Raw genomic sequence first — 11966 nt, 5'->3', positions numbered from 1 at the left:
GAGAGTATTTTAGTGTTGAAGAGTGTATAGACGATGGCATAAATGATACTTCGGGTTTCGATATAGTGTTATCTTATATATATAGACTCACATTATACAATAACATTGATAGTTTATACGGTTAATGTATATGATATATATCTCCTTTCTTGCATAATATAAGAAAAATAATATCATGCGTAAGCAATTTTAAATTTTCACAACAAAATATATAAAAATCATTTTTTATAGTGAGTGTGTGTATATGTTTGTCTAATAACTCAAACACACTTTCACTCAAATATATCTGCCAAGTATTCAACACTGTAACAGAAAAATATGTATTCAAAACAACATATTATTAACTCGACGTACCTTATCTCAATATGAACAATATAATGTACTTTGTACTCAACATAAATAGAAGCAAATCACATATATTAATTATGTTCAGTGAACATAACAAGTACTTCATTGGATAATGGAGAGATCCATAACTATATATATATATATATATATATATATACAAAAACTGAAGCTTTTAATAGATATTAATGAACCCGCTTCGAAGTAAGAAACCATGATAAACAAATATGATGGTTACATCAATTTCATACACTTCACAATATATAATCATGATCCATGGTCATGAATGTTGTCATAACACTATAATAATCCAAAAAGCAACAAAAAATCTATTGAAAAAAAGTATAACAAAAACCTTTTAGCTAGTGATGCAAAGGATTTGGACCGCTAGGTACGATCCGTTCCTCATCATTGTACCATGAACCGGTTTCTTTTCCGGTCAGGCTTTGACTTTGACGTTGAGTGCGATCTTTGTTCTTCAGAAACGGTGTGAAATCAAAATTACTTGCTAGAACCCTCTTATGGCCAAGGCCATTAATGCCGGATTTGCGCTTGTAAGAAGCCGTCAAAGCAAAAGAAATAAGAAGCAAAACGAACAACGCAGAGAGAAGAGAGACGTGGAAGAGGAAACTACACGGCTTAGGTTGTTTCTTCATGGCCATGTAGAGAAAATTTTGATGAAGATGAAAAAGCAATAGAGTTCATGGAGACACAGAGAAAGAAAGAGAGATAAGAGAAATGGTTAGAGAAAAGGATATGAGATTTTATGATTAAAATAGGTGTTTCTTTAATGTTAATCTCCAAGAAATTATAGCTTGAGACCAGTTTTATATAAGTTTGGAACAATAAGTACATAATAATGTAATTACTGTGTTAACTTATGATATGGATTATTCACATATTAGGCATATATCTATGGGGTTTGGAGTATTGGATTTGTGAAAAAATGTATGAAACTGAGGGAAAGAAGAGAGTCAAAAGGTTACTTTACGTTCAAGGAAGAATGGAGGTGGAGTGGTACCATAAAAAAAGGCCAAATAGTCAAAGTTTTAAATTTATTACATTGTATTTGGTATGACCTAATTTTATTGGAGGTTGGGCACATTTTTTAACCTTACAACTTTAGTTTATATTTTTATATGCGTTACATAAGTATTATTGTTTCGATATACGGGTTCGAAATAGCCAAGAAATGCTCAAAATTAACTTTGGTGCAACTTTAATAAATAGGACAAATTAGATTCGGATTAATTGAGGTGTATAAATAAGTTTGAGTAGTCCGACGTTTTGAATATCGTACATTCGTCGCCATAATGCACGGTGGTAGTTGACTTGATGATGCCTTTGATATTACATTCGCTTTTTTTAGTTTCTACGGTTTTATTTTATCCAATACATATACATTTATTCAAAGAAAATTATGTTCACCTGTTAAGATACATTATAGTAGTGGCGGACCTGAAAATATTTTTTACCGAGTCAAAATATATATATTTAAAAAAATATATAAATAAAATAAAAGTATTTTTTAAAAAGGAAAATTACAAGATAAATTTCATATTTAAGAGTCAAATAAATATAAAACTCTGTTAAAACATTTATGTAATGGTATCAAAACATAATAAAGTAGAAAAAATCACAATAAATAGAGAGAATAACAAAAATTTAGAATTTTAGAGGGTTCAAAACACAAATTTAGAATTTTAGGGGTTCAAAACAGAAAAAAATAGACCAAATATTACAAAAGTATAAAGACTATTAGATAAANGTATGAAACTGAGGGAAAGAAGAGAGTCAAAAGGTTACTTTACGTTCAAGGAAGAATGGAGGTGGAGTGGTACCATAAAAAAAGGCCAAATAGTCAAAGTTTTAAATTTATTACATTGTATTTGGTATGACCTAATTTTATTGGAGGTTGGGCACATTTTTTAACCTTACAACTTTAGTTTATATTTTTATATGCGTTACATAAGTATTATTGTTTCGATATACGGGTTCGAAATAGCCAAGAAATGCTCAAAATTAACTTTGGTGCAACTTTAATAAATAGGACAAATTAGATTCGGATTAATTGAGGTGTATAAATAAGTTTGAGTAGTCCGACGTTTTGAATATCGTACATTCGTCGCCATAATGCACGGTGGTAGTTGACTTGATGATGCCTTTGATATTACATTCGCTTTTTTTAGTTTCTACGGTTTTATTTTATCCAATACATATACATTTATTCAAAGAAAATTATGTTCACCTGTTAAGATACATTATAGTAGTGGCGGACCTGAAAATATTTTTTACCGAGTCAAAATATATATATTTAAAAAAATATATAAATAAAATAAAAGTATTTTTTAAAAAGGAAAATTACAAGATAAATTTCATATTTAAGAGTCAAATAAATATAAAACTCTGTTAAAACATTTATGTAATGGTATCAAAACATAATAAAGTAGAAAAAATCACAATAAATAGAGAGAATAACAAAAATTTAGAATTTTAGAGGGTTCAAAACACAAATTTAGAATTTTAGGGGTTCAAAACAGAAAAAAATAGACCAAATATTACAAAAGTATAAAGACTATTAGATAAATCTAAGGTGGAGTTATTGGTTCTATGATTTTAATGGATTTGGAAATCCAAATAAAAATCATGTGTTATTCAATCGTTGATTTTAAAATACTTATCAAAATTCTGTGTTATTGGTTATATGATTTACAAATACTTTTTAAAATCCCATGTTATTCATTTAATGATTTTTTTTTGGATTTCAAAATCCACATTATGTTTTAAATGGATTTACATGGATTTGAAAGTGTAAAATAGAAGGATTCAAATCCAAGGATAAAACATGTTATTTCAAAATCTATATGTTTTGATTTCCATTATTTACAATTCTATATAGATTTACAAATCACATCTCCAATAACACTCCCTAAAATTTTAGGAGGGAGGGGGGTATGACCCCCTTTCTTTCTTACTTTCTTACTGGGTCTGCCCATGATAATAGTTAGCATAAATATTCGAAGGTTTGTAAGGTTACTGAATATAATTATATATATATATTTATCAGAATTTTATTTTGTGTAGTATAAATACTTTTTAATCGGAAATTCTATATCAAAAAAACTATATAATTTTTTGATGATTTTTTTTCAAATTATATGAGTTGCCCTATTTGTTTGTTTGTTTGTTTTTTATAAAGATTTTTCATATTTAATGTATATGCAACTGTCAAATATCAAGAGAATGACCTTTAGGCATTAGTTATAATAATTGGAAAGTTGTATATGTATTGCATGCAGGCAGAAAACTATTTTGTAATGTATTTTTTTTATTTTGTTTGTTTTGTTTGTATTCTGTTATAATCTCAAATATTATAGTAATATTAAAATCCTTATATAAACGAAGCAAATCAATCAAAAAAGATGGCTGAAACTCTCTTCTAAATATTTAGTATCCGCATTTGCCAATGTTTACATAATAATGTTTTCACCCCCAAGTGTTTTAAAAAGAAAACAAGATTTGATCGCATAAATATAGTGCGCATGAATGTGATAACACGCAAATGTCGCATTGCAACGGACAATTACTTTAATTGTACTCTAATATTCCTATATCCCAAACTTTGGCCTCATTTTTCATATTAAATTATTATGTATATACTTATTTACTTAATTATTTTCATAAATTGACATATTGAAATTTGAAACCCACAAAAAACAAAGCTTTTGTAGTTCTTCTTCTTCCGTACATTACGTTAATTTGATTCATTCCCCAGCTGTAACCCAATGATATATATTAGGAACTATATTGTATATAATCTATCTTCCGTACAACAATGATTAAAATTTAACGCATCTATGGGCCTATAATTGAGGGGGGGGGGAGGTGACTATCCCTTAAAACAAATTAAGGAACGTGGCCAGTAAAGGCCCAAAGATTAAATACTGATGACTTTATTTATTCACTTGAAAAATTGTTTGCTAGTTCTAGGCATGTGCATTCAGGTTTCGGGTGGGTTTGGATTTTTACGAACTCGGGTAATTGGGTCGGAAAGTTTAGTATTCGTCTAAGTTTTATGGCAATTTGGTTTGGGTAGGTGTAGAATCGGTTTCGCTTCAGTTTGTGTGATTTTTTTAATTATCGATTTTAATTTTAAAAAAAAGTTTAATTGTAGTTAATTTGGTCAAGCTTTGCAAAAAAAAAAAAAAAATTGTATAACTTTGACAAATATAACCAAGAATTTTCGGATTACAATATTATTTGGAGTATATTGTTTGGTTTTCGCTTCGGTTCGGATACTTCGAGTAGAAACATTTGGAATCCTTTTGGGTTTGGGTGTGAAACCAAGTTTTTCGGTTTAGTTTTCCCAAATCTAGTAAATTCTATATTCTTAGCCATATAGAAATTTAAATTTCATGTTGCATCTCTTCATGAGATTTAAATGATTTTATGCATGTCGGTGTAAGATCTCATAGTTGATTTGAGTCATTAAAAGCACGTATTACTGAAGTATAAGATAATAAGAACCCTAGTCGGGGTGAGCAACACAACTAGGAAAGCTAAACGATCAAACTTGTCAATCGTCTTCATGAAAGTCTATCCAAACAAATTTAGACGATTAAGGGTCAGCCAGACTTCTAACTCATTTAGGAGAAGGCTAGTCACATATTACTGGCCCAAGAACTACTTGGTAACTCTGTTTTCTTTATATTGTAGTACACTATACATCAACTAGGTGGTAGATTTTATCTGATTGGATTCGGTTTGGTATAGTGTACTAACAAATATTTTGACTTCGATAATTATTTTTTACACATTATTCTCATTTCTGAATTTCGCATGCACAGTAAATACTAAATATAGAGTTTTACAATGTGATCAACATTTACAATGACAGTCTCAAATTGCTTTTGTTTTAACATAATTCGACATTTAAAACTTAAAAGTAAAGAAAATAATGAACTTTTTGTCTGAACTAAATTGTTTGCAATAAATATATAAATCGAAAAGTTTGCCAAACTACACTAATCATTTGCATTGCTTTCAAGTTGTAATATAATAAACCGAAGTAACCAAAATCTCTAAAGAACGAATGAGGATGAATTTGAAAGAAAAGTGAAGAGTGATCGTCAACTACAAGAATCTTATCCTATGGGTACTACTCTTTCCTTGTGAGTGACACAATAGAAAACGAACCCAAACTGATTGATGATGCTTGTGAATAAGATAAAGTCCCAATCAATCCCTTATCATGCGCATATGCACTGTCCCCTACTATCCTGCGCATATACAATTTGTCTAAATCTTATAATGCGCACCTCAACTTAAAACACCAAAAGAAAGAAAGAAATAAAAGTTTCACAAAACTCCAAAAGGTAAAGAATCTGACCCATTCACATACGTTTCACAAACTCTTATCATGCCCACCACACGATTAAACCAAAGAGAAGAAAGAGAGAGAGAGAGAGAGAGAGAGAGAGAAAGAGAGAAACAGAGAGATTTTTGAATCAATCGAATGGAGAGTGTGGTGGCAGCAGCAATATGGAGCAGAGAGGAAGAGAAGGCATTCGAGAACGCAATTGCGTTGCATTGTGTAGAGGAAGACATAACAGATGATCAATGGAAGAAAATGGCGTCAATGGTTCCAAGCAAGACCTTAGAACAAGTAAAGAACCATTACCAAATCCTTTTAGAAGATGTCAAAGCAATCGAGAATGGTCAAGTTCCTTTACCTCGTTATCATCATCACCGGAAAGGTCTCATCGTCGATGAAGCAGCAGCAACTTCTCCGGCCAACAGAGACTCTCATTCCTCTGGATCATCGGAGAAGAAACCAAATCATGGAACCTCAGGGATAAGTAGCTCCAATGGTGGAGGAGGTAGAAGTAGTGGATCCAGAGCAGAGCAAGAGAGAAGAAAAGGGATCCCATGGACTGAAGAAGAGCATCGGTTTCTTCTTCTTCTTCTTCTTCTTCTTTTATCTATCCATTGACATTTTGAGACTTAAAGAGTGAAAAAAAAAATTCAAAGATGTTACCTTTTATTCAATGCTCTGTTACCTTTTGGTTCAAAGATCTCACCTTTATAGAATCCTCTGTTTTTTTTGAAAGGTTGTTTCTTTTGGGTTTGGACAAATTTGGGAAAGGAGATTGGAGAAGCATTTCAAGGAACTTTGTGATCTCAAGAACTCCAACACAAGTTGCAAGCCATGCTCAAAAGTACTTCATCCGGCTTAACTCGATGAACCGAGATAGAAGGCGGTCTAGCATTCACGACATCACCACCGTGAACAATCAACCTCCTGCGGTTACAGGAGGGCAACAACAACAACAACAAGTGGTCAAACATAGACCAGCTCAGCCACAACCACAGCCACAACCGCAACCGCAACCACAACCACATCATCCGCCAACAATGGCTGGATTAGGGATGTATGGTAATGCACCTGTGGGACAACCAATCATCGCACCACATGATCATATGGGTTCAGCTGTTGGAACACCTGTGATGCTTCCACCTCCAATGGGAACTCATCATCATCATCATCTTGGAGTTGCTCCTTATGCTGTACCGGCTTACCCGGTACCACCATTACCGCAGCCACATCCAGCTCCCTCGACTATGCACTGACAAAACAATACGGTTGGTAATAAAACTGACAATATTGTACTGAAAACTTGTGTACATGACTACATTCTCATAATCGAATAGCGAAACTGCGGCAAGTAATAATGTACAGCAGAGGAGTCTGTTTTTCCATTTCAAAAAAAAAGTCATTTCTCAATAAAGTTGTTGAAACAAAAGGCCTATCAGGATTTCATATTGAGACAGCAGAGATAAAGTTGAATAGAAAGCAACAACCAAAATATACTAAAGAGTGAAAGACCAAGTGATGGCTACAAGTTTTTACCAAAAATGCTAAAAGTAGAGTAGGGAAAATGGTCTCTCATGTTTCACTTATTAGAGAAGCTCTCCTGTAACTAAAAAACGTAGAAAATGATCTATTCTTCCAGGAAAAGGGAATTTTCCAAATCCAGAAAATATGATTAAGAGCTAATTAATATATTCGCTTCAATGTTTTTGTGTATGGGCTCGAGGCCCAACGAGTTTAATAAACGAGGTCAAAAGAGAAAACAAGCCAGTAGCCACTTTGCGGTTGTTGTGTCATTCACGTTTCGAAATTATGGCGCATATGGGCGGCAAAGATCACAGTACTATACCCAAATCTAAGAGGATTGCGAGGTGATGTTTTCTATTTTTCTCTCTTACAATGGTACCACTAGCTAGGAGTTTTTTTTTGTGTTTCTTGATTTCTCGAGCCATCATCTCAACTGCTAGTTTTATGGTATATTCTAAATGGTTGCTGCTGTATTTGTAGCCAACAAGTCAAAAGACTCAAAACTGGAATCATACAATCAGACGGAATTAAATTCTATTAACTTATACTCAGGTTACTACTACTTGTTTCTACTATGATCACCACTTTGTGTATATATATAGATGCTGTGTACACGGTGAAATTACACTGTTTTCCCATATCTTGTTTGTGCAGGCTGTTAAGAAATTATACCCTAAGCTAAACCCAATTTATCTACTGCCCATCGATGTGGAGTCGGTACAGTGTACTTTTACTTATTACCCGTCTAACTGGCTTGAGACCTTGTTTTGTTCTACATGCTGAGATCAATATTTTTCTTTAGTTGTGTCGTACTCGTGTACATGACTTGGACCAGCTAGTCGTCCATCAAGGCCACAGTATTAACCGTATTTTAGTAAATGATCCTACATTCCTACTCGTAAGACGGTCACATATCTTCCCAATATTGAGGTACTTTCTTAACATTTTTCTTTTTATTTTTATTTTTTTTGTCCATTGTCATTTTCTAATGCTATGGTGTAATGTAGATGCTATTGATGTTCTCGTCCTGTGCATACCTATTACATCTTTAATGTGCAGTGGTCTCCTCTAGGTGCATACCTCTTGGCATTGCAATCGGAGACAGTGACTAACTTTTGTGGTAATAGGGGTGCTTATTTCCCCTGTCGCATGGGTTATGATCATCATAAGGTTTGTTTCTCATATTGGTTAAAAAAACTGTGTTTCCGTTTTCTCTCCAAATATAAGATTAATTTATAGGACTGAGGATTTTGAGAATTACATTTTTGTTATTGAAGGCAGAGAATATGTTTGACATCTCACCAGGTAAGAAATACTTGGTATCACCAGGTGAAAACCAAACCCAAGCAAACCGAAAGTGAGTGCATCTTTGCTTCTCATTCTTACTTTTTACTTGCAATCTCACATTTTGATGCTGAGTGAAAAGATGATAAATACTTTGCCACACTTGTCAAAAACACTGTAGCTGTTTATGAGAGACTAAGACTTTCAGCCTGCTATGCCAAAAGCATGTTAACTTTGATGACGCTGTGGACATGTCTTGGTCTCCTACTGAACCCATCCTTGCACTGTTGAAAGGTGATGGCAAGCAGAAGCTTACCAACAAGGTTGTTTTTGTGAAAATCCCTGGCCAAGTGGAGCTGATGCACAAGGATGTTCTCAGCGCTAGCAACTGTAAGATGCACTGGCAGAGCAATGGAAAGTATCTTGCTGTCCAAGTTACTCGACGTTGGTGCTCTCTGTTTGAGATTTTCCGCTTCAGTGAGGAAGAAGGGCATTATTACCAACGAGGTTCTTGAGTTGGACGAGAAAATCCTTGCTTTCGCGTGGGAGCCCAGCGGTCATAGGTTTTCTGTGATTCACGGAGACCAATCAAAGATGAGAGAGCATGTTTTTAGGATTACTAGTGGAAGTATTCATCATCATTATCTTACTCATAGTATACAAAATGAACTGATTCTCATAATTTCTTCAAAAATTAAATCAAAAATAGTTATGAGAATTAAAGAAGCCAAATATTTTTCTGTGATTTTGGATTGCACTCCTGATACTACCCATCAAGAGCAAATGTCAATAATTTTAAGGTGTGTGTCTATTTCCTCAAATTGTTTTAAAGTAGAAGAGTATTTTGTTGAATTTATTCAAGTAGATGACACAACAGGTCAAGGGCTTTTTGAAGTGTTTAAGGATGTATTAAAATCTCTAGATCTTGATATAGATAATGTGAGAGGTCAAGGTTATGACAATGGATCTAATATGAAAGGATACAAACAAGGTGTACAAAAAAGACTTTTGGATTTGAATCCTAGGGCATTTTATACACCATGTGCTTGTCATAGTCTTAATTTGGTTTTGTGTAATATTGGAAATAATTCGGTGAAGGTTAAAGATTTTTTTAGGGTAGTACAACGTTTGTATTCTTTGTTTGCTAATTCTATAAAGAGGTGGGATATTTTGAAAAATAATGTGAAAAGTTTAACTCTTAAGCAATTATCAACAACCCGATGGGAAAGTCGTGTTGAGAGTATTAAAGCTATACGGTTTCAGATTATGGATATAAGAGAGTCTTTATTTGAAGTGGCTGAAAATGATAATGATCCAATGATTCAAAATGAAGCTAAATCTTTAGCACTGAATGAGCTTAGTAGTTTTGAATTTTTGTTATCTACTGTTATTTTGTTTGACATATTGCATGTGGTAAATATAGTTAGCAAAAAATTACAGTCAAAGGATATGCAGATTGATGTTGCAATGACCGAGGTAAGTGCCTTAATCTCTTATTTTAAGAAATATAGAGAAGTTAGATTTGTTGAGGCTATGATAAAAGCTAAGGAAATTGTCACTGAAATTGGTATTGAACCTATATTTATTCAAAAAAGAATTATCCGTAGAAAAAAGCAATATGATGAAGTTAGTGGTAATAAAACTTTATTATCTGCAGAAGAAACATTTCGAATTCAATATTTTTTGTATCTCATTTATCATGCTATTAGTTCATTTAATAAGAAGTTTGAACAATATTAGTTATATGAAAAGATGTTTGGTTTTTTGTTTGATTCCACTAAACTGAAAATGTGTGATGATGAGTTTAATGTCTCATTGTAGTTATCTAGAAAACAGTTTGAAAAATGATGATTTAGTAGACATTGTTGGAGAGGAACTTTTTATTGAGCTAAAGTTTCTTAAGGAGCTTTTACCAAATGAAAATATGAAAGCTGGTGATATAATAAATTTTCTTGTATCTTTTGATAGTTTTCCATATACTACAATTGCTTATAGAGTTTTACTAACTATTCCCGTTAGTGTTGCTTCGGCTGAAAGAAGTTTCTCCAAACTGAAATTATTGAAGTCATATTTGAGGACTTCTATGTCACAAGACAGATTAAATGGACTAGCTTTGATGGCTATTGAGAATGAGTTTTTGGAAGAATTGGATGTTGAAACTTTGATTGAGGATTTTGCTTCAAAACATGTAAAGAGAATGATGTTATTCACTTGAGCAATGTCTGATTTTTCCTTGTATTTTTTCTGTGAAAACAGTTACATCATAATCTATGAAATAGGATGAAAGGATTGGCTACAAACAAATTGTGACGATGATGCACAAAGACTTTTGCACTGGGTGGAGCTGATGTTTACGCTGGCACTGCTCATATGGTAGGTAATTACAGTTGGCTTGGCGCCCCTACGGAGGAATCATAGATGATGAGATGTTGAAGAATCAGAAGAGCCCACTACTTGATAGTGAAAAAGAATCATCTGGAGACTCGGCAACTGAAAAAGAATATAAAATGTTGGCATTTGAAGAAGAAGAATCTGAAACCTCGTCAAGTGAAGAAGTGTCAAGTGAAGAAAGCTCGGGTTAAAATGGGTTGTTGTGCCTTTAGTTCTTCTAGAAATTGAAACTAAAAATATAAGAAGTCTCTTTTAACTATGTTTTTGACAAATTTGTTCTTGCTTTTATGTGTTCGAACCATAAATTTATGGTTCCATGTGAGGATGTTGTGAAGCCATCTTATTTGAATTGAATCTGGTTTGTTCTTTGATGCATTCCAGTATTGTGTGAGCACAACCAGATTCTATCTCCTTACCATTCTGGTTTTCTTTTTTTTTTGGGGATAAAAATTTTTACGCCGTTGCCGGGGATCGAACCCGGGTCACCCGCGTGACAGGCGGGAATACTTACCACTATACTACAACGACTTTGATTGCTTCTTAATCTTTCATTACAGATCTCTATTTAGTTAAGTCCCTAGCTTGGATCATAACTCAGTAGCATAAGGCGAAGTCTTTTAAGCCAGGAAAAGAAAAACATGAAGAACAATCATGTTTACCTTTATCAGATAACTGATAAGAATCATTTTCACAAGTCAATACCAATTTATGTTTTCTTTTTCGATCGACTTATAATCATACAAGTTCCCACCATTTGAAAGTCAACAAGGTTACGAAGTCACTCTTTTTTTTATTTACTTGAGAGGTTTCATTTTGTATGTGATATAGGTACATACAAACTAATATGTGGATATTCGGCTGCAGTCTTTGTCGAATATATTCCCAAGTTATTTTATATACAAAACAAACTTTGGTTAAGGATTATGGCTAACATGTGTTACTATTGACTTATGTAGAGTTATAGACTTAACTCAAACTTTATTCAAAAATGTTACCAATCACTAACAAAACTAAATTTTTTGAAGTTGACTTTGAATAATCATGTGTT

At 33.0% G+C, this 11966-nt stretch overlaps 2 protein-coding genes and 1 non-coding gene across 3 annotated transcripts; 1 reads left to right on the top strand and 2 right to left on the bottom strand.

Annotated features, from left to right (window-relative positions):
• On the bottom strand, positions 551–1244 carry LOC104742412 (CLAVATA3/ESR (CLE)-related protein 11-like). The gene has a single exon (XM_010463414.1). It carries the CDS (start codon positions 1005–1007, stop codon positions 708–710), a length of 300 nt encoding a protein of 99 aa, XP_010461716.1. The 5' UTR covers positions 1008–1244; the 3' UTR covers positions 551–707.
• On the top strand, positions 5773–7081 carry LOC104742411 (transcription factor DIVARICATA-like). Its single transcript, XM_010463413.1, has 2 exons — positions 5773–6294; positions 6456–7081. The coding sequence occupies exons 1-2, from the start codon at positions 5861–5863 to the stop codon at positions 6973–6975; spliced, it is 954 nt and encodes a 317-aa protein (XP_010461715.1). The 5' UTR covers positions 5773–5860; the 3' UTR covers positions 6976–7081.
• Positions 11375–11446, bottom strand: TRNAD-GUC. Its single transcript has one exon. It is a non-coding gene; the product is annotated as a tRNA-Asp (tRNA).

The sequence above is a fragment of the Camelina sativa genome, chromosome 14, assembly GCF_000633955.1.
Source record: "Camelina sativa cultivar DH55 chromosome 14, Cs, whole genome shotgun sequence".
NCBI lineage: Eukaryota > Viridiplantae > Streptophyta > Magnoliopsida > Brassicales > Brassicaceae > Camelina > Camelina sativa.
Note: the sequence above shows the minus strand (reverse complement) of the source record. Positions and strands in the feature narration are given on the sequence as shown.

Bases quoted from the DNA above. Each gene is read 5' to 3' on its own strand.
- LOC104742411 (XM_010463413.1), top strand. From the start codon at position 5,861: ATGGAGAGTGTGGTGGCAGCAGCAATATGGAGCAGAGAGGAAGAGAAG. The intron at 6,295-6,455 runs GTTTCTTCTTCT...TTTTTTTGAAAG, and splicing joins TGGACTGAAGAAGAGCATCG to GTTGTTTCTTTTGGGTTTGG.
- LOC104742412 (XM_010463414.1), bottom strand. From the start codon at position 1,007: ATGGCCATGAAGAAACAACCTAAGCCGTGTAGTTTCCTCTTCCACGTC.